Below are 20,345 nucleotides of genomic sequence, written 5' to 3'. Positions count from 1 at the left end.
GCGGCTTGGCGAGGCGGTGGCGGTAGCATCTCGCCAACATAAAAAAAAAATAATAATAATAATAATAATAATAATAATAATAATAATAATAATAATAATAATAAAACTGTCGAGGCGGCCGCCGCCGTGGCTTGGCGCCGCCTCGCCAAGATAGCGCTGCGGGAAGCTTGATGTTCATACCTTCACTGTGTTAGTCATTGTTTGTACTGCCGTTTTTTCCACTTTTCGTTGCGTTCGCCTGTCTGCTAAGCTCAAAACAACCGCGCCTGGCTTGACGGGGAAACCAGAACAGCTGAGCATCTTTACGACCGTGCACTTTTACTTTCGCCCTCTGGGGGGAGCCTCGCTGGAAAATCAACCCCGGTTGCATAGTATACCTTTAACTACTAATATTCTAGCAAAAGATGTTTACACAGAACTTCAATAAACTCAATTCTGTTACATTTAGTTTATTTATATGACACAATTTTAGCACAAATATTATCTCAATGCAGTCCATACCCCATAATTACCATCCAAGTTCAGTTTAAATCCATTCAGTCATTTGTAACACAGTCCAATGGCTCCCGGGGCTAGTTATGCCTAGGGATCATGCAACGTCCCTTATCGGCACTAAGAAGCGTTGAGGTATCCCACAATCCTTTACATGACATGATGTATCAGCACAACCCCCTCATGGAAATCAACAAAAATGTCCAGAAAGAAGAGAGCTTGCACTTTGTAGTTCATTTTCGGAGGGTTGTAGACCCAGATTTGACTCGCATCATCCTTGTGTGTTTCCGTTAAAGGCTGTACAAAATCAGCTTTCTGAAGCTCCTTTTTTTCTCCACAATAGTGTTCTTTCTGTTCACCCCCTGGGGGGTCAAGGAAAAGCAGCTAGATGCAGGAGTTAGAAGCTATTATTAAGGGTATTCAGATGGAGCCCATGGAGTCATCTGATAAGCACCTGGTTAAATAACCAAGTGTTACCACCACTTTTAAAGAATTTGTCTGGCAGCAATTTGGGTGCTTGGAAGAGAAAATAAACAGTGACAGATTGACGGGAAAAGTCGGGCTGATTTGTAAGGGCTGTGAGAATTGTGCAACTGACTGTTAGCTTCTAATGATGGTGGCATCTGCTTCATAGCATCCTGTTGGCGCAAAATTAAATGGCTATTTAAATCGGTTTTAGGGAACCTAAAACTGAATATTCAAACCTGAACTTGTCAATACACCGAAGAGTTCAGATGATTTATGAAGCCTTTGTTCTATCAATAAAAAGGAGTGTTTTGCGGGCTTTTTTGAACTTTAGAAATTGATTCTCAACTCCCCAAAATCTATTCAAGAAAACCTGGCAGATTGCATCAAATCTGCCTTTATTGCACAATCCTTATCTTGAACTAGTCTACTTACATTTATAGATTACATTTATAGTGAAATTCATGAAGAGTTTTAAAAATCTGACAATTTTATTATCATCCCATGGTATTGATTTTAACAATATCTTCCAGGAAGTAAGCAGATTTGAAAGTTTTCAAATAGGGTCCATCCCTTTTTCATCTCATCCACCTGGACCCTCAACATTTCAGAATCTGAATCAGAGTCAGAATTAACTTTACTGTCAGGAAGTATTTTACACGTACAAGGAATTTGCTTTGGTGATAGGGTGCTACACATAGACAAACATGCAGTTCACATGAGTAAATGTAGAAATACTGTATATAGTCTGGAATTTCTCTCCTCTCATTTGATTGACCTTGTACATATTTTGAATGGATCCACACAAACCAAATATGTTACTCCTTTTCTCAGTATTTATTGTTACTAATTGAGGCTGTAATCATTTTAACACCTGTAGTAGGTTTCAAAAAATTAGATGATATAGTCTACCTTTGACATCCCATAGAGTGAAGTAACGACTGCTGGCAGCTTCAGATAGTAGTCTGATGGAAAAGCGGTGTCCAGATTGTGGTTCATCTCTATCCACCACACTGATGGTGTGAATTAACTAAGGGCAGAGAAACAGAGTGGAAAAAAGACATAAGGGGACAAGAAAGAAAGGTTATATTTTCAACTCAGATCTACTCAGTGGAAACAAAGAAATGCATTTAAAATCACTTTGCATTTCAAGTTCCTTTTTCACCAGGGAGGGAAGGAGATGGAGTGAGATGCAACAGACTGAAAAGGTTTTCTGTGAAACAGTAGTTCAAAGGGGCCACAGTCACAAAAAGATTAAAATGTATTTTTCCTGAGAGTTGACACAGCATTATGAAAAATGTCCTAGTGATGGAAATACAAAACTATCATAAATGTCTGTTCTGAACATAAAAGGACGCATTGTCTGTGAGGTTGGCACATTTGCTCTGAGAAGAAGAAAGGTCCCGATGGAGATAACCAGAACAGAAAAAAATGCACTATTGTTGTGTGTAATGTAATAATACTTATTCACAGCAACACACAACAAAAAATTTAATTTTGAGAAAACAATGAGATGAGGTAGGATTCAATGTAAGCTGAACAGACATCAAACATCCCCTGGAGATGTTTACACCTTGGTGCAAGGCTTTCAGGGGCAGCTTGCCTTCCTCTCAAGCCATTACTCTGCAACCAGAATCAAACCGCAAGCTGATGAATTATATTTACCAATCACATCTGTCTGCTCTGTTTCCTTTTCCACCACACAATTTTCTTAATATTTCAATTACTTTCATTTCCTTTTACTGCATACTTATATCCAAGGTAGTTCAGAGTAGCTTAATGTTAGACTAAACTCTCAACAGTTAAATTGTTCTAAATGTCCTATTTTCTCAAGTATTAATATTAGCTTATGATTCAAATATCTTCTCAATATTATTCACTTGAAATATTTGATCATACATTACCCAATTGATTTTTTTTCTCTAAAGGTTTTGTTTTTATATACCAAAGAAAAGCAAATTAAATTTTCTTTAAACAGGTCTGGACTGCTTTTGATTATCTCTACAGAAGATCTTAATATAAAAGATTTAGACTGTTCAAACCTGACCTGGACAATATTTACACTGTAAAATAAAACTTAAATGCTTTTTGGCATTAGGTAAACCCACAGTATATGGCCTTGTTCAAGATAAATTCTTTGAAAACACAATTTGTAGTTTGCAGAAACATAACTTTTTTTTAAGAAAACAAAATTATAAAGGGATTCTTAGTTTGGCCTCATCTAAAGTTTTGTCTGATCTGAGTTTAAAAAAAGAAAAAAAAAAGATATTGATTCTACCAGATAGGAGAACTTAGTTTCATCTCGTATTCTTGACACATAAATTGCTTACTTATGTTTTTGAAGTTCTGGGAGAATACAATGAAAAAAAAAAAACAATCTGTTTTTATACTTTGTTGTTGTTTTTTCTATCTCCAACCCACAGGGACCCGCCAAGAGCAGCTAAGCAAGAGGGCCCAGCAATCCACGGCCCACCTCTAGCCCAGTTGTCACCGCCTTCCGACACCAACCCCCACTCTGATCCGGCACCACCACCCCGAGCAGCACCCACATGCCCACTCTGCCCAAAGACAACACCTCCCTCGATGCCATCGCCCACACACAACATGTGCCCCGACGTCCAGGCTACAAAGTCCATTTTTGCTATGTATTTAATTATTGGAGACCAGATCAATTCGAATTCAATCTGTTAGCAAAAAAAATTGAATTTTTGTATACCCTATAAAAACATATGTTTACATTTATTGCAACCACTAAATGCTATTATTGTTAAGAAAACAAACATTTAATCTTGTGGTGAGTGTATTCCAATGTATAAGTCAAAAATACGGCACAGCATTAAGGTGAACTTGTTCAAATTCATGTAGAGACACATGAAACAACCCAGTTTTATTAAGTAAAGCACTAGCCTAGGAGTTTAAAGTTGGTGTGCAGTGGGCGTAGTTATTTTGTCTGGTCTTACAAAACATGTTATGAGAGAAGACTTGTGATACATAAAGCTGTTACTCAGTTATTATGTACATAAGAAAATCTGCTTATAGATGCAGAACAAAACAGTGTTAGATGTATTTGTTTTCTTATCTGAACCCTTCACCAGTGTTTATTTTACTTGTATCCATTTGAAGTCTTTTTACTGAGAGAACGCAGATGGTTTGCATTTCAATGTATAAATGCACTGTTTGATTTTCTGCTGCAATTTCGCTTTTATGGTTTGATTGTTCTGAAAAGAGATGTTCTGTTCTGTTTTCTTTTCTAAAACCAGAACAGAAGGAAAATGAGGGAACAACATGATTATGTCATTACGAAAGCTCTAGTCAAATATCATACAAAGAAAATCGCTACTTGTAAAAATAATCTTATAGAAAACCGACAGACAGACTAAACAACAGAAAATTGTTTATTCGGAAAATTAAAGTTAAGTTCTGATAAGACCTTTTAAATTTTTCTTAGGGTAGTTGTATAATTCATGAAGATCATCCTGATCATTATACTCACTGAAGGTTTTGATTGCCCTTAACTACATTACTCTTTAATTTGACATACCCGGTTTCCAAACATTTAAGTTTGACGCCTGTTTTTTTTCACATACTGTATATCCCAGCAGAAGCATGTGTTTTCTATCTTAACCTCTTGTTAAAAAATGTGCCTATCATTATTTCTCTAAACAAATTCCTAAAAATTTAACTGTTACCTATGGGCTTGTTAAGGCCAAAAATATAATTTGCAGTGATGCGTTCAAAATCTTGTTTGCTTTTAAGTGTCAGCCCTCTTTGTGGCTTGTACATCATCTGAATTATGAGAATGAGTGCAGCCTAGGTATTACTGGGTCTGAGCTAATGACAGTTGCACTTCCGGGACGCAGTTGTACCTTTACAATAAATGACTTCTGAGCGCTGACTCTGCATCACAGACACACAGCAGGCTTAGTCATACCCATGGCTCAAGGAGGCTCATTGGAATAATGTGGCTTAGTTTGTAATTACAAATTCTGCGGCATGACTTTAGGGTAAAGGATACAGCTTCTTAATGGTGCACTGCGAATATGAATTTGAGGATTGCAGAGACACAAGAAATCTACATGTGCATCCTCAGCTGCTCTATCAGGGACTGCTAGCCCTTCTGTTATTGCCTGTTAGAGGGACTTTAGACAACTTTGGACTGGACATATGTTCTGGACTTTTCTTAAAAGGGCAAATTGCCAATCTTTCCCTTAACATTGGAGCCGGAACATTTTGAATCTTACTCCAAATATACCAAAAGTTAAAGAGTGTGATAACTTCAATTTGTACTGTAGTGTTCCAATATAATGTTGAAATTCAAACACATGCAATATGTTCCATCCATAAGCAGATATTCTGTTCAATTAATGTATAGGTGATAGTGGGTTGTTTACCCCCACACAGTGCACCAGAAAATTGACTATTCTATTACATTTATTACTTTGAACATCCTGACAGCAGCTCCAGCATTTTTATATACTGCAATATTCATTCTAACGTTGCAATGGGTGTCAAAAGGGATGGGTTTTAACTTTATTTATGATTTCTCCTGCTGTTTTGATCCAATAATTCATCATTTATTAGCAATACCCCTCACTGTTAGCATTAATTAAATTGGAGTAACAGTAACTCTTATATCTGTTACGTTTAACGCCACTGGGATATATAACATGTTTTGATCTAGATGAAAGCAGCATTTCCATATGTTTTTTTTCTGACATAAATGCAAGTCCTTTGCAGGAAATATTAATTTCCTACAAAAGTAAGGGAGTGATATCAATAAAGCACATAATGGTGGCTCACTGCTTTATTGTTTATTGATGTTGCACTTTACAGTATCCTTCTTGCCGGTGGCAGTCACCAAGGTTTCCCTTAAAAAATGCAAGTGTTTTTGACATAACCCTTTTTGTTTATTTTTGTTGCTTTCACATATTTTTTTTCAATTATCTTTCTTCCCAAGTCTCTAAAAGGTTTTATCAAATGCAGGCACCACTTAAACCACTGAATGTAGTAACACACACAATATACAGGGCTTTCAAACAATTTAAAACAGCTAGACCTGGTGGACAGCTCAGTTTCAGCAGTGATATCTATGTGCATTCACCTCAACCATAATTTCTGGGTTTTCACTTGAAAAAAGCTTTAACTTTTTAGACCATGGCTTTTCTATTTCTACTCACCATCACTGCTAATCATGCCCTACATTGTTGGACCAGTAGGAGTGAAATGAATCCAGTCATTATATAAAATGAGTCTCTGCACAAAAAAGTCATGCATGTGAGGAATGTCACTTCAACAGGTGCTGCTTCGTCCCGGATTCCTACCCCTTAATGAGAGAAAACCTGGATAATGTTGATTCTTCTCCAGCTGGCAGTCCCTGATTGTGTGAGCAGCAGAAAGAACACAGTCATGAATGAAAAAGAAAGATGAATAAAATGTTGTTTTCATCATTTAAAAGAGTTCTTGGAGAGGAGAAATTTGCAACAGGTATAGTTATTAATAAGTTGTATAAATCCCTCCACAAAACTTTAGGAGAAATAAACTCTGAGAAAAAATTCCTGAATAACTTTGGATCTAATCATGGCTGCCAACATCTTATTATTGCCCAGCATGAGCAGCACTAGCATCTACAGTTTTTTTTAAAAAAATGTAACAGGAACCCTGCCCTCAATAGCACTCACTTATCAAAAACTGAGTTACATTTATGAGTGTGATTTATAAAACAGTGTGTAGGCTGGCCATTTCCTGTTGCTTTCTGGTCATGATCTTACGACGAGGCTAATAAATGCTCTGTGCAGATGTTCAGAAAATAATCTCACACACACACACACACACACACACACACACACACACACACACACACACACACACACACACATACACACACACACCAGAAGTACAACAGCTATCCCACTGAGAAATCCTCAGCTTAGTCTCAGCTTTCTAAAGACACTGTAAGACTATAAGACACAATTTTGTACTAGTCTGAGTCCTAAATCTGTCACACAGCTTGGATTTTTCTGCTACACATAGGTCCACACTGACATACACATGTGCCCATGATCTAAGACCTGAGGTAGATGTCAGCATATCCTAAATTCACATCCAAATAGATAAATCCTGGAATTGCCAAGAGAATTACCATATATCCATTATTCCACAAACAGCATGTTTCATTTTGTAGGGGTTAATCTCCTTGCTTATATGAGCAAGGAGATTGGCTTTGTTTATCATAAATATCCCTTACCATTTTTTCTCTTAGATAAATAACATCAATAGATGTCATATTTATCACAGTTCACAAACTTGTCCAAAAAATGTGATATAAAATAATAGATAAGTCAAGGTATCAACAAAACAAACCATATAAACTTTTAAAAAGAAGGAAATGGAAAAAGACAAAGTAATTCTTAACAAGGACAACCGGATTGTTTTGTCAAACAAAATTAGTCTTCCCCACATGTCTGGTCTTTGAAAATTCATCCAACACCTATGTGTATCTACACTCATACCGCAAGACACACAAAAACATAAAGCAAAATAACGTACACATCTAGTCAACCACAAATAAGTCTAAGACATTCTCTTGAGTGGGCTGTGAAATATGCGAAACCTGGACTGATCTTTTCTTCATAACAGTCTTTGAAGCCCTGTCATTGGCAGGTATTGTTTTTTCAGTGTTAAAGTAAAACAATAATGAGGAAAGAGGAAAAAAAATTGTGTAAGCAAAAAAGTTATCAACTGAGGAGGGACTCTACTTTTTTTAAAGAATGTGAATACCAGTGGAGCTGTTGTAAGAGAACCATGATCTGCTCTCTGTTACGGTGCCCTCTGCGGGGGACTCTCAGGGTGTGTGAAAACTGAGCGCTGAGACAGAGAAAAACGAGCGCAAAGGAAAGTGACTGTGTGGGAGTTTATAGAGTGCCAAGCGAAGTTCCCTCTAGCAAAAATCACCTAATTAGATTGCTATCTTGCAATACCCTTTCTTGACCCCTTTAAATCTCTTGCATCTTTGTAAAGCTAGAAGGGGAGATTTTCCCAAAAGTGGAGCCCATTTGCACTAGACGTTTCTGAAAGGTGAAGGTTGTGAGAAGGAGATGCCTTTCTCGTTCACAGTCAAAATCAGCAAACCGGAAAGCTAATGAATACCTGAAAAAATAAATATATAAACATGAAACAACCTAAAATGTGCTGGGGAGGCTCATCACTGAAAGCTGAATCTTTCCATTACTTTGAGGGGTGAAAATCCTGATTTATTGTGCCCTTCAGATAATTAAATTGCTTGTTTTCCCCCATATATATATTTTTTTTTTCATGGCTGCGGGGTACACAGAAGATTCACTATAATAAGAATAAATATACCAGTTGCCAATGTCCAAATTATGTTTCCTAGTCTTGTTTATACCCAATGGTAAGACATTAAAATTTGCTTGGCATTATTCATACAAACAATACAACTGACAACACCATAAAATGAGATGCACTGCAGATGTTGCATGTGTTACTTAGATCTTTGGAACTCAGTTAAGAATATATCATACAAAGAGGTAGTTGGAGGATTTATGCAGTTTCTATTGTCTATTTCTATAGGCTGCACAGTGGTGCAGTGGGTAACACTGTTGTTTTGCAGCAAGAAGGTTCTGGGCCTTTCTGCGTGGAGTTTGCATGTTCTCCCTGTGCATGCGTAGGTTCTCTCCGGGTACTCCGGCTTCCTCCCACAGTCCAAAAACATGACTGTTAGGCTAATTGGCCTCTCTAAATTGTCCTTAGGTGTGAGTGTGTGTGTGAATGGTTGTTTGTGCTGTCTGTCTTTGTGTTGCCCTGCGACAGACTGGCGACCTGTCCAGGGTGTACCCCGCCTCTCGCCCTTTGAATGCTGGAGATAGGCACCAGCAACAACCCCATGAGGGATTAAGCGGGTCAGAAAGTGGATGGATGGACTATTGTGTCCATCTCTGTGTGTAAGATACTTTTAACTGAAGAGCATTCTTTCTGGAAGAAATCCTCAATATATTGCTGCATCTCCATCTGTTGTTGTTTATCGCATTACGTGATAAGGTATATAACTCTTTATTGCAAAACTTCTTACCTACACTGCATCTGATTGTGTTTTTTTTCTGGTATCTCAGCATACATAGCACCACATTGACACAAACCTACTGTTTGTATGCCTGTTTGTATGTGTACAGTTATTGCAAAGTGAAGAGGCTTTTAGAAAGAAAAAAAAAACTGCTACAATCACATTGATATACGACTAAGCCCAAAAAATATTTCTAACCCTGGCAGGTGTTGGTACAAAATGAGCTTTTCATTTTACCAGCATACAGTATTTCTCTTGATAGGAATATCAATATTTTGGAGTGACCCAGCAATGTCTTAATTTGAATCAGACAGAATCTGCGGAGGGAACTAAAGATTAGACTTGAAGATCAGCAAAATACCAGTGGGAATTGCAAGACGAGTTAAATTACTATTGTGCCAATAAAAAAATTAATAAAACATTGATTATTGACAGAAGTATAAATCATTTCGGACCTGTAATTTTTTTTAATAAAAGTAATATAAAACAGATGAATTAGCCTACTTTTTTTTCTGCCAGCAGTATAAATATGTTTAAGCTTGATGGTACATAGAAGAGAAATATATCTTTGGTGGTGAAAAGAGAAAAAAACCTTGGGTTTGGAAATGTGGCAGAAAATGTTGCACAACACTTGTGGGCGGAAATAGTTTGAGTGCTGAAAGACATCATTGACTGCCAGTTAATTTTGTTTCTACAGAAAAGGAATATAAAGCCCTCTGGAACATTAAACTTAAAGAAATTATGAAACACCTGAGGCATATGTGCCAAACTGTCACCATCCAAGCCATGTTATCTTTGAGTGCAAACAAATATTTTACAAAGCTGTGAGGATACAGTGACGCATCTGCAGGTTATGCTGTCCATCTGTCACCATTTTCATATCTGTGGATTGTTGGCTTGCTTTACAGAAGTCCTACTCAATTCTCTAAACCATGATATTCAACCATGATATTCTTAAGTTTTGTTGGTAAGAAACAATCAGAAATTACTTCCACAAACCCTCTTCAAAAATACTAATTACCTCTAAAATTATTTAGGGGATAAAATAAAATACTTTTTAACCCCATATTCACAAAAGACACAAACCAGAACCTGGACAAATAAACAATGATGTGGTAGATTAATCTATGATTCCAAAACATTTGCTGCTTGTTCCATCACCTCCATTTTTACTTCTGAAAGGAAATGTTACACTTATCAAAGTAACATTTGCTCCCAGCATTGAATATTACTGTCTCTAGAGTTATGGCAAAGAAACCAAATGACACCTTTTGCATATATGAAAGCTGCTAGGGGTGTTTAAAAAAATCGCATTTCCGATGTAATGGGAATGAGAACATTTTGTGCTTCTAAGGAGCAATGTGGGCGTTCATGCTTTTAGTCTCTTTAAAAAAGCAAGGGAGGGCAAACTCTTTGCAGGGCATACACAAGAACTAAGCTGGAAGAAAAGCCAAGGCAGCCACAAAGCTTTGGATAAAGAACCTAGGAAGTGTGACATCATTATCTATCTATCTATCTATCTATCTATCTATATATATATATATATATATATATATATATATATATATATATATATAAACCAGAATAATCTATAAGCTCACACACCCTCTTCCTTGAGTGTTTGGCACTGCAAAGGGATGAAAGCAGAGGGCAGCAGTGTTTAATGACGGTGTCATATGATTAGATAGTGCTGGATAACATCAGCGCAAGTGAAGTAGAATATTGTTTTTGAGATTAATCTTTATAGATAATTGTTACTACAGAGCCCAAACACAAATAACTTTAAGCCAAAACGTGTGATCACACCTTGTCAGTGTTGCCATACTAGCATGCTATTATCCATAATGTTTTTTTATGTTTTCTGTTTGTTTATGTCAATGGTATTTATGCAATCCATCAATGGATTCTCCTGCTCTTCAGCTGAGCTTCAACCCCCCTTCGCCCCATGTCCTCCTTCGCACTCGCAGGCTCTAGCTGGCTTCCTTCTCTCCACTGGCCTGCACCACCAGTGTCAGGACCCAGGGGGAAGACTTCACTAATCCTAATCGTAAAATGTACATCCAAGCTCATAGACATTTGCAGTTTTCACGTCAATAAATCTTCCTAATTACCTCTTATGTCTGTGTGAGTATCTCCAGGTTGAACTGATTCAGTCAATAAGTAGTTTTTTTGACCTAAAAAAAACACTTTTTGCATCAAACTTTTATTTTTATTTTATAAACAAAATGATTTAAGCACTATTAAATGTTATATAAAGGAGCAATAGGCAGTATTTCATTATTTTGGAAAGAACAAAAAATGTTTTCTGAAGAACTAAAGGTATCTATTTAGGTGGAATATGTTATGATGTCACACACCTTCTCTCGGTGTTGTTCTCCAGTGTCTTTATAAAGCCGGGACTGCCACGCGTGAATAGCTGCCACTCAGGGCATAGCACCTTCCTCCCCATAAAATGCCAGCTCCCCGCTCACCAGCAGATGATCAGGACCCTTTCTTACCACAAAAAACAGTGGTCTTTCGCAAAGAAGTTGTCAGATAAGGAAAGGGACAAATGACATTGGCCTTGTGTTTCCAGAAGCAGCTGCAGGTTGAGTCAGAGCTAGGGTTTCTCCTCTGGACAGGGGAGTAACAGCATATAGTAACAGCAATCACATGCCTATTTTTTGTCTTGTTAGACTTGTGTTGCTATGTTGATTCGATTCAGTGTAATGGTACAATTGGGTTAATTGTTGGAGTTTGACCAGCAACGGGCCAGGTGTTTTTGTTATGTGAGGTGAGTACCTGGTAGCCCAGCTGACATAGTTAGCATTGGTTAATGCAGCCCAGTGGGCTTGTGAGCTGCCCAATGTGATTCACGTACATTCAGCACTTTCCTTTGTTTTTTTTTAATAAAAATGTAAACTTCAAAGTGATAACTAGCCTGGTGCTTAGATTTGGGAGGTAGAGAGAGGCGCGGCTTGCGGCACATCTTGTTTTGATCTACAGACAGTGTTCAACAGCCAACATAGTGGTAAAATTTTGCCTATTGCTCCCATTAAAATTACATTATATATCCATGCACGTGTGCAAAAAGAGGAGGCATTTGGTGAGTGTTACATATGACTCACACAATCTCCTACACATGGAAAATTGTCTGCCGATTTGTTGTCTGATTGGTTAATTTGTTATTTTTCTATCACTTCTCCCTGTATGCAACGTGAGCAAGCATTGCATGCATGTGCATCAGAGTGTGTGTTTGTGTGTGTGTGTGTGTGTGTGTGTCTTAACATTTAGCTGTGTCTCTTAGGGGTTGGAGGGTGGAAGTGCTGTGGCTAAACTGAGGTGATCTGTCGCAGTGACCCAATCCATCAGCTCATAGTTGACAAGGTAAAGTTGACAGGCCACTGTTACCAAAGGCCATGCTTAGTACAAACAGCTCTTTTTTGTACACATGGCTGCAGTATATATGATATTTGTCCCTCTGCATTTTGTCAGGCAAATACCACAAGATCAGGAATGGGTTGATCATGCAAATTTGAATTCACATTTAAAATAGATAAAACTTTAGAGATCTAGAGGAAATTTAAGCAAAAATCTAATTTTGCAGTTAAGGCAAATATTATTTCACATTACTTAGAATATGGTCAGAAAGATTTGTGTTTTTTTATTTCTGACTTTAGGTGTACTTGTACTATATACCAAAGGGTTATACTAGTGGCAATGAAAAGCAACTATATCCCTATGCTTACAATATATTCCACTCAGCATTGAACGTTTAATAGTTGCTGTTCTTTTTGCTACTGAGTAATATCATCAGCGATCAAAAACAAAATCTCTGTGAGCCTGACCCTGGTTAGTGATTTAAAACAGCTGTTAAATTATTTAACAAAGTAAATACAAAGAACTGAAAATTATGAATTGTTGGCAAATATTCTAGAAATCTGGCATCAGGGCAGCACGGCAAGTTGAACATTTTCCAAAAAATAAAAAAGACAATACAGGGCTGAAATTAGTAAAACATGCAATGGGGGGAAAAAAACAGGCTTGACTTGCACAAGTGAGAGATGAACAGAAAAAGAAAAAAAAAAAACAGCAATGAGACAGAGACCAACAAGAATTTAGACAGTGGGGAGACAGGTGAACGGTGAAAGATTGGGAAACATAAGAACAAACTAATAATGAAAATGAACCAGAACATCCAAAGAAAATATGAAATAGAAAGAAAAAAACAATAAAAAAACAACAGCAAACTGGGAAGTTAAAGAATAACCTAATAAGGGAAACTCTAAAATGTTTACTAAAACATTAACTAAAAAGGCAAGCCTTCAAAAAGTATGATGAACAGCAAGGGAAAAAAGTCCCAACAGAAAATGTTATTGCCCATGTCAAGGTGCAATTATTTACAAGTAAAACAGAATACATTTAACCAACATACAGAATAAGACTGATGCAAGAAAAAAAGTTACAAAGATCTAAGTGGTGCCTTTGCAAGCCAGTATAGTCAAATTTATACCCCAATTGTTTCTGGGCAGTAAATAAACAAAGAGAAGATGATGCTTTTAATTTTTTATTCAGAAATGAAACCTCATATACAATGGATCATTATGTTTAGGGCAATACCTGATTAATTTCTTATCATAAACAAACTTTGAGGCTGAAAGAAAATAATACTATTGCTTTAAATATATTAATTCCAACATAAGTAAAACACTACTTGTGGTCAAAGGCCTCAGGTTGCACCAAAAAAAAAAAACATGTTTAACCCATGTCATTTGAGTTATTATTTTGCTCCTCCTTTCTCTCTCCTTGTGTATTTTCCCTCTAAACACAAAAATGATTGTGTTGCCAGCCCTCAAATAGGATCAAACACAGCCGCAGTTAAAAGGTTTAGGTAAATCTGATTTTCTTTGTGGCTCCACTAAAAGCAAGAGCTAAGCCAGAAATCCAACACTTTGTGAATAAAACTGAGAGATAGGACAGCACAGAACAGGCTGCAGTGGAAAAACCCTCTTTAGCTAGTAAACCAGGGTTTGATCTGGCATATCCAGAGTGTGACAGCAAAGGCTGAGTGAGTACGTCTGTTCAAGCAAGCCTTTTATTATACTGTACCATGTCTCTGCAGAGACAGGCATTAAAATCCAACATGGGGTAAACAAATACAATACAAGTATAGATGGTATCTGTCCTGTTGTTCTACGGACAGCCAAGTTGGACTGTCTATATAAAAAAATAATTACAGTCTACTTATAATTAGCCGATAATGAAGTCAGGCTATCTATTATGTACTATAGTTGTGGCTAAAACTGGGTTTCAGCCAATAAGAAATGGGACCATCAAACAAAACAATCCACAGAAGGTTCAGGCCTTCTGCTGAAAGTTTTGCCTCCTAAACTGGGCAATTAATGTTAGTCAGTTTAGACAATACCAGGTGGCTTGTGTGGTGTAATTAATCTGAAAAGGGCCTGCAGTGAATGAAGTAACAATAACCCATTCCTAACTCAGACACAGTGGGCGACTGTCTAACATGAACTTTCTTTTAGTCCAGAGGGAAATGCATAGGAGGGAAGGACACCAACATCTGCTAATTTCAGGAAAAAGTAAATTTGACTTAATTATGCCTATTTCAGAGAGATGCTGGTTTGTCTAAGCTTCCAAATTGATCAACAAGGTAAAAAGGAAAGGAAACAAAATGAATCTCATTTTACAGAAACAAAATCCGTCTGCTGATGCGCATACCCTGAGGATATACATTTGCTATCTTATTTTACTGAATAAACAACTGCGTCTTTGTAAACTGTAGACATCAAAGAGCTACAGCATATCAGACAGCAACCCATTAGTTCAATACAACCTTAGCATTTTGAGATCTAAATTACAGGTAAAAAGAGTAACATAAAAGCAAGTGCGTCACATTTATTTCAGATAAAATAATCTGGTGGTTCAGTTAAATCCCACAGACTCTTTTTTTCAATACATAAAATAATCAATAATTTGATACAATGACATGTGGAATGATGGTAGTTCCTTTTTCATACATCAGCACTATACATTATACATTTGTTTGCAATAACAGGGGCGAGACGTGTCCTAATGTGCAGTGTGTTTATTTTACATGAAATGACTATAGACAATGTTAGAATATAATGAATTAAACTACGTAAGTTGACTAACACACAATGATGTTCAATAAATCAGAATATCATTGAAAAGCTAATTTATTTGAGTAACTAAATTTATGAACTGAAACACATTATATAGATTAACTTCATGCATACTGATATTTCTGTTTCTGTCAATTTATGGCTAATGAAAACGCAACACTGAAACTTGGAATATTATAATAATATAAAAAAGATATCTTTAAAATGTAGGGCTTGAGGAAAAGTATTTTAGCTGCTAAAAGGATGTTATTTTCATAAGGTACTTTTAGTTTGACAAACAAGCCTCGTTGAAAGATATTTTTTAAATGAATGAATATGAGTATGAAAAATATATATCTCTTCCCTCTGCTTCTTTGCATTTTAAGGTCATGGCTTTAGGTGCCTTTTCAACATTAACAGTGTCATATGTTCTGGTGCATCTGTTAAGTACAGAAACTAGCTCATAGTTTAAGCTGCGTAAAAAAACAATGAAAATAAAATATCCACGCCGACACTGGCCATTTATAAATATTGTGTGACTCATACTATTCTGCAACATTTGCAATCATCATTCAGCAACCAATGATATACACCGTTTTTCATAGATGCAAGCATGCTGCGCAAGCTCACCTTATTCTAACAAGTTAGTTCTAATTTCAGTTCACATGGGTCAAAACTGAGTTAACAAATGCTCATAGTTCACCACCTTAAGTAGTTTATACTCATTCATATAATTTAAAAAAAAAACAAGTCTTGAAAATAAAAATAATGCCATCAATAGCATCATATAGAACATGGACTTTGCCAACTTCTTTTAAATCTGGTGACTTTTTGGTATTTATTCCCATAAACAAGCTGTATTTAGATTTGAGGAATACAATACAATAAAGCTGCCATTTACATAGTGCCAGTTTTATTTGTCAGAATAAAGATGAGTCTGAAATCTGATAGTAAACTGTCCATCATGACATTTTATATTGCAGCCAGGTACTATGAGGTGTGTAACTGCACGGAATGCTCACATATGTAGACATACAAGCGACGGTGGCACAGAGGTTAGGGGGTTTGTCTTGCGGGTTGCTGGTTCCCCCTGCTCTGACTGTCTTTATCGTTGTGTCCTTGGGCAAGACACTTCACCCGCATTGCCTGCTGGCGGTGGTCAGAGGTGCCCGGTGGTGCCGGTGTATGGCAGCCTCGCCTCTGTCAGCCTGCCCCAGGGCAGCTGTAGCTACTTACATAGCTCACCACCGTCAGGGTGTGAATGTGTGTGTGAATGGGTGAATGACTAAGACTGTAGTGAGAAGTGCTTTGGAGGTCGTCAAGACTAGTTAAAAGCACTATACAAGTACAAGCCATTTACCATACATACAGACACACATCTTTCTTTACTGGGAAATGTTGCAACTAATTTCTGCATAAAATAGCTAAAGGTTGTCCTAAAAGATTCACAGTTGGAAAAAAAAGTCAAATAGGCCAGGGGAAACTGTTAAACATGTTCAATATGTAAAGAAATAAAATAAAAAAAATAGCTTTAAAAAGTTCGAAAATCTCCAAAATGTTGACTTTATTCATAAATGCATCTATTATGTGTACGTGTTTCTGCACAATGCTACCATGTGGTTATATTTTACTCAGTTACTGAAATTGAGTTCCCTCTCACCCGGTTGCTCAGTTACTAAAAAAGCACAAATTAACATATGATGTTGATAAATGTATGCAAACAGTAGATGGACTGATAAACATTTACACCAAAGTATCAGTTGAAGTGTAGATATAAATTAATTTAATGTTATAGTTTACTATTTGGACTGTTGCTTCATAATAACAGCGTGAAATATGTTACTGCCTTTCTCTCTAATGAGAGAAAAAAAACTGTAATTCTCTTTTTAGCTGGAAGACTAATCATCTCGTTGTGATTAGGAGCTGAAGGTTAATGTGGGCTCTTGCAGATGGGAAAAGGAGCCGGGAGTGGGAGAGATCAGACAAGACCATGCTCAGCTGAGGCTCAGACTGGCAGTATAGCAGAGGCACAAGGGGGCTATAAGTGGTTAAGAGCCTATGGATCAATGGGAGGAGAGGCCAGAGCCTCATTACACATGTAAATGCAGCTTCCAGCATGGGGGCCCCACTTTAAAGTCTTGCTGTTTTAATTATTCCTTTGCTCTGCCCATGATAATTGGGTCTAACTCTGCCCAAGGCCTGTTGGCGGTGTAAGGTGAATAAAACACCCTAATTACTTTGTCCATTTTTTAATCGTTATCAAATGAAGGACCTGGACCTTTATATGATTGGAAGGCAACAGCACCTTTTGTCTTGATTTTCTTGACAGGCTGCCACTGTTTGATTGGTACATGGTAAAAAAGCTCATAATCATGCTCGAGGCTAAATTTGTCCATAGTTTTGTAATTTTACGACCCCCTGCAGTTTTCTACTTGTTTACCTTTTTAAACTGTAGGAAATAAACAGATGAATTTAGTTTTATTTAATATGAGGCCACTTCATTGCCAAAGAACACACATTTATCAAACCATTTCCTCGCCACAAGGTAATATTTTTTGGATAATTCTCATATCCACTTGAATATTATTTTAGAGAATATTTTCTAAACAGCAAACTCCTGAAGATGATTGCATGGCCATACTGATAACTACATGAACAGAAAAATGTTACAGACATACATAGGAAAAACAAAGGAATAAGCTAAATGAATCCTTGACTAGAATTATTTCATACATTAACTAACATACAGGAGATTCATCACTGAATCATTCATCATGGAATCGTTGAATTAAACTGTTAAATGTTATGATTTTTTTCCTGTAACATGTTTGTCACAGAATAATATTGAGAAGTTTTTCTTCTGTAATAAAGTGGTTCAAGTTGTGTTTTTTTTTCAAATGTATTCTCAAAATGCTTTAAAGGTCAAAATTGTATAAAAGCGTTATATACCTTTAGAAGTACATTCTCTAATCTTACTTGGTTTAACCAGATTTCTGACAAAGACAAAAGTGATACTAAATCATGCTCTTGCACAAAAGCTTGAAAAAATAAGCATGTGAAGTCCTAAACCTTCAGTTATGTAAAACCCAGACTTTAAAGATCAGCATCTTACTTGTTCTTGTGTGACAAAAACCCATGAAATAACTTAAATATTTTTTTAAATGTATTCTAGGACTCAATATTCTAACTATGTGACATTTGCAAAGTTGGTTTCTGGTTAGGCAGAAAAAAAGAGCTTGAAACTTCTGAGAAATAGGTTGGTAATATTACCCACTGAATAGCTTTGAATGCAGCCACCAAGTTATCTTCAATTGGATGCACTATAATAACATTCGTAACCACATACATTTACTTTTTAATATGTTCCTGAATATAAAATTCTGTGTTAACTACTAGCATCTGGAAAAACATTTAGAATTGAAAGTGGAAAGTTTATCCATAATAACTTATATACAGTAAATTGAATGGAATGGAGCCCCCATGTTCACAGAATTGACAATTTTGTTACCTTTCTGCAGCAGTCAGAAGCAAGCTCTACATGCACATTGCACAACTGGTGCAAAACAGTTCAATATGTGCATTCATACTGGCAGTCTTTCTGCTGCGGCAAGAAGTACAATTTGTGCTTTTTGCATATCTGTCTGTCTCTGTAAAGGGTAAATGGCTCAATTATACCTTGTGTGACTTCTAACAGATAAAGGTTAAAATGTAAACAGTTGAACAGTTTTACATGCCAAAATTACAACAAAAGTCACTGATTTTACCTGCATTTTTTAACCCAAAACAATGTTTTTCTCTGTGTGGAGATTATTGGAATTGAATACTATACACACCTGTTCACATGCCAAAAAAATATCCTTTGTGTAAAATGCTGAAGTCAAAGACATATTTACTTTTACTTTTAAGAACTCTCATTGAGTGTTGTACAATAACCTCCTAAGACCTTAGGTAGCTTCATAAAACAGGAACATCTGCAGGTTTCTGGTCTTTCTGATTCAATAATTACAAAAGGATTACACTGGGTAAGTCACACAAAATGCTAGGTTTCTAATATAGACTAAAGAGATAGCGATAATTCCTTTACATATATTTCCAACTTTAACCCTTAAAGCCCAGATGGTTTTAGGAGCAACTTCCACCTGAAATACATATCTGATTAAATTAAGTATTGTAAGCTCCAAATGTATAAATTCTAAATGTAAAATTTTGTTTTTGTGTGACACTAAAGCATTAAATAATCTTTTTTAAGTAGAACCACTATTACAAATGTTTCTATTTCTGATTTATAGGTAATTAAACTAAGGAAAAATATCTAATTTGCTTAGCCTCACTTCAATATTTTTCAAAATAAACACTATAAAACTACATGAAACCCCTTATGAAAATATAGGAGAAGCTGCAGGCTTTTATATCCACATCTTAACAATAGCTGCAGCACATCTGGACTGAATCAGCTGGAGGATAGTTGTTCCACAAAGGTTTTAGTAGGCAGTGTGACAGGCGGACCTCTGATTTTGGCACAGTTTATCCAAACGTGCCAAAATTGTTCCAAATGTATTTTTCACCTCATAAAAAGGAAGCAAGTCAAATAAAAGTGCTGATTTCCATTTTAGGACTTCTTCTGCACATGAAAAAGCTTTTAGTATTAAAATTGTCCTGTGTTTCATCAACATGTATTATTGTGCACAGTATAAATCAATAAATGAAGAGAAATTATTTATTCTGAAGCCAGAAATCATGACTGAGCAGAATGATCTGCTCAATCCTCTGCATTTCTATGGTGATCAACATTGAGAAAGGAGAAAAAACCCAGCTGCAGAACGTTACATTTTTAATTTGTCACAGCTGCAGCTCGTGACGGTGCACAAAACAGCAGGAACGGAGAGTTTTGTCAGTTCAGTTGTTCACGGAGATTACAAAACTAAAACAGCTGGGAGAGTGACATGCTGTATCTTGTTTAAAAGGTAGGACTCTAGTTTTTAACACTACCAACCTTGGGGGGTGTAGTTAAGCATGACTGCACAGTGAAGCATTTTCCTGAGAGAGTCAGCAAAGTTTTCTAGACAGTTAAACAGCATTTTGTGTATTTTAAATGCTGTATAATCAAAAGTATTTCTAAAAAATTAGGGACTGTTTATAAACATTAAAGCCTCCTCCTTGAAGGTATATAGGAAATAAATAAACATGACCAT

General features: G+C 36.5%; 1 protein-coding gene across 2 annotated transcripts in view; it reads right to left on the bottom strand.

Annotated features, from left to right (window-relative positions):
* Positions 1–20,345, bottom strand: part of LOC105918743 (cadherin-22) — a 278,331-nt gene that overhangs the window by 15,453 nt on the left and 242,533 nt on the right. For both annotated transcript variants that reach the window (XM_012853899.3, XM_036151556.1), the window contains exon 11: positions 1,870–1,987. In XM_012853899.3, coding sequence (XP_012709353.1) covers positions 1,870–1,987 — 118 coding nt within the window. The remainder of the gene's footprint in view (positions 1–1,869; positions 1,988–20,345) is intronic.

This window comes from Fundulus heteroclitus, chromosome 20, assembly GCF_011125445.2.
Source record: "Fundulus heteroclitus isolate FHET01 chromosome 20, MU-UCD_Fhet_4.1, whole genome shotgun sequence".
NCBI lineage: Eukaryota > Metazoa > Chordata > Actinopteri > Cyprinodontiformes > Fundulidae > Fundulus > Fundulus heteroclitus.
The sequence above is the reverse complement of the archived record's forward strand: the minus strand, read 5'-3'. Positions and strand labels throughout refer to the sequence as shown.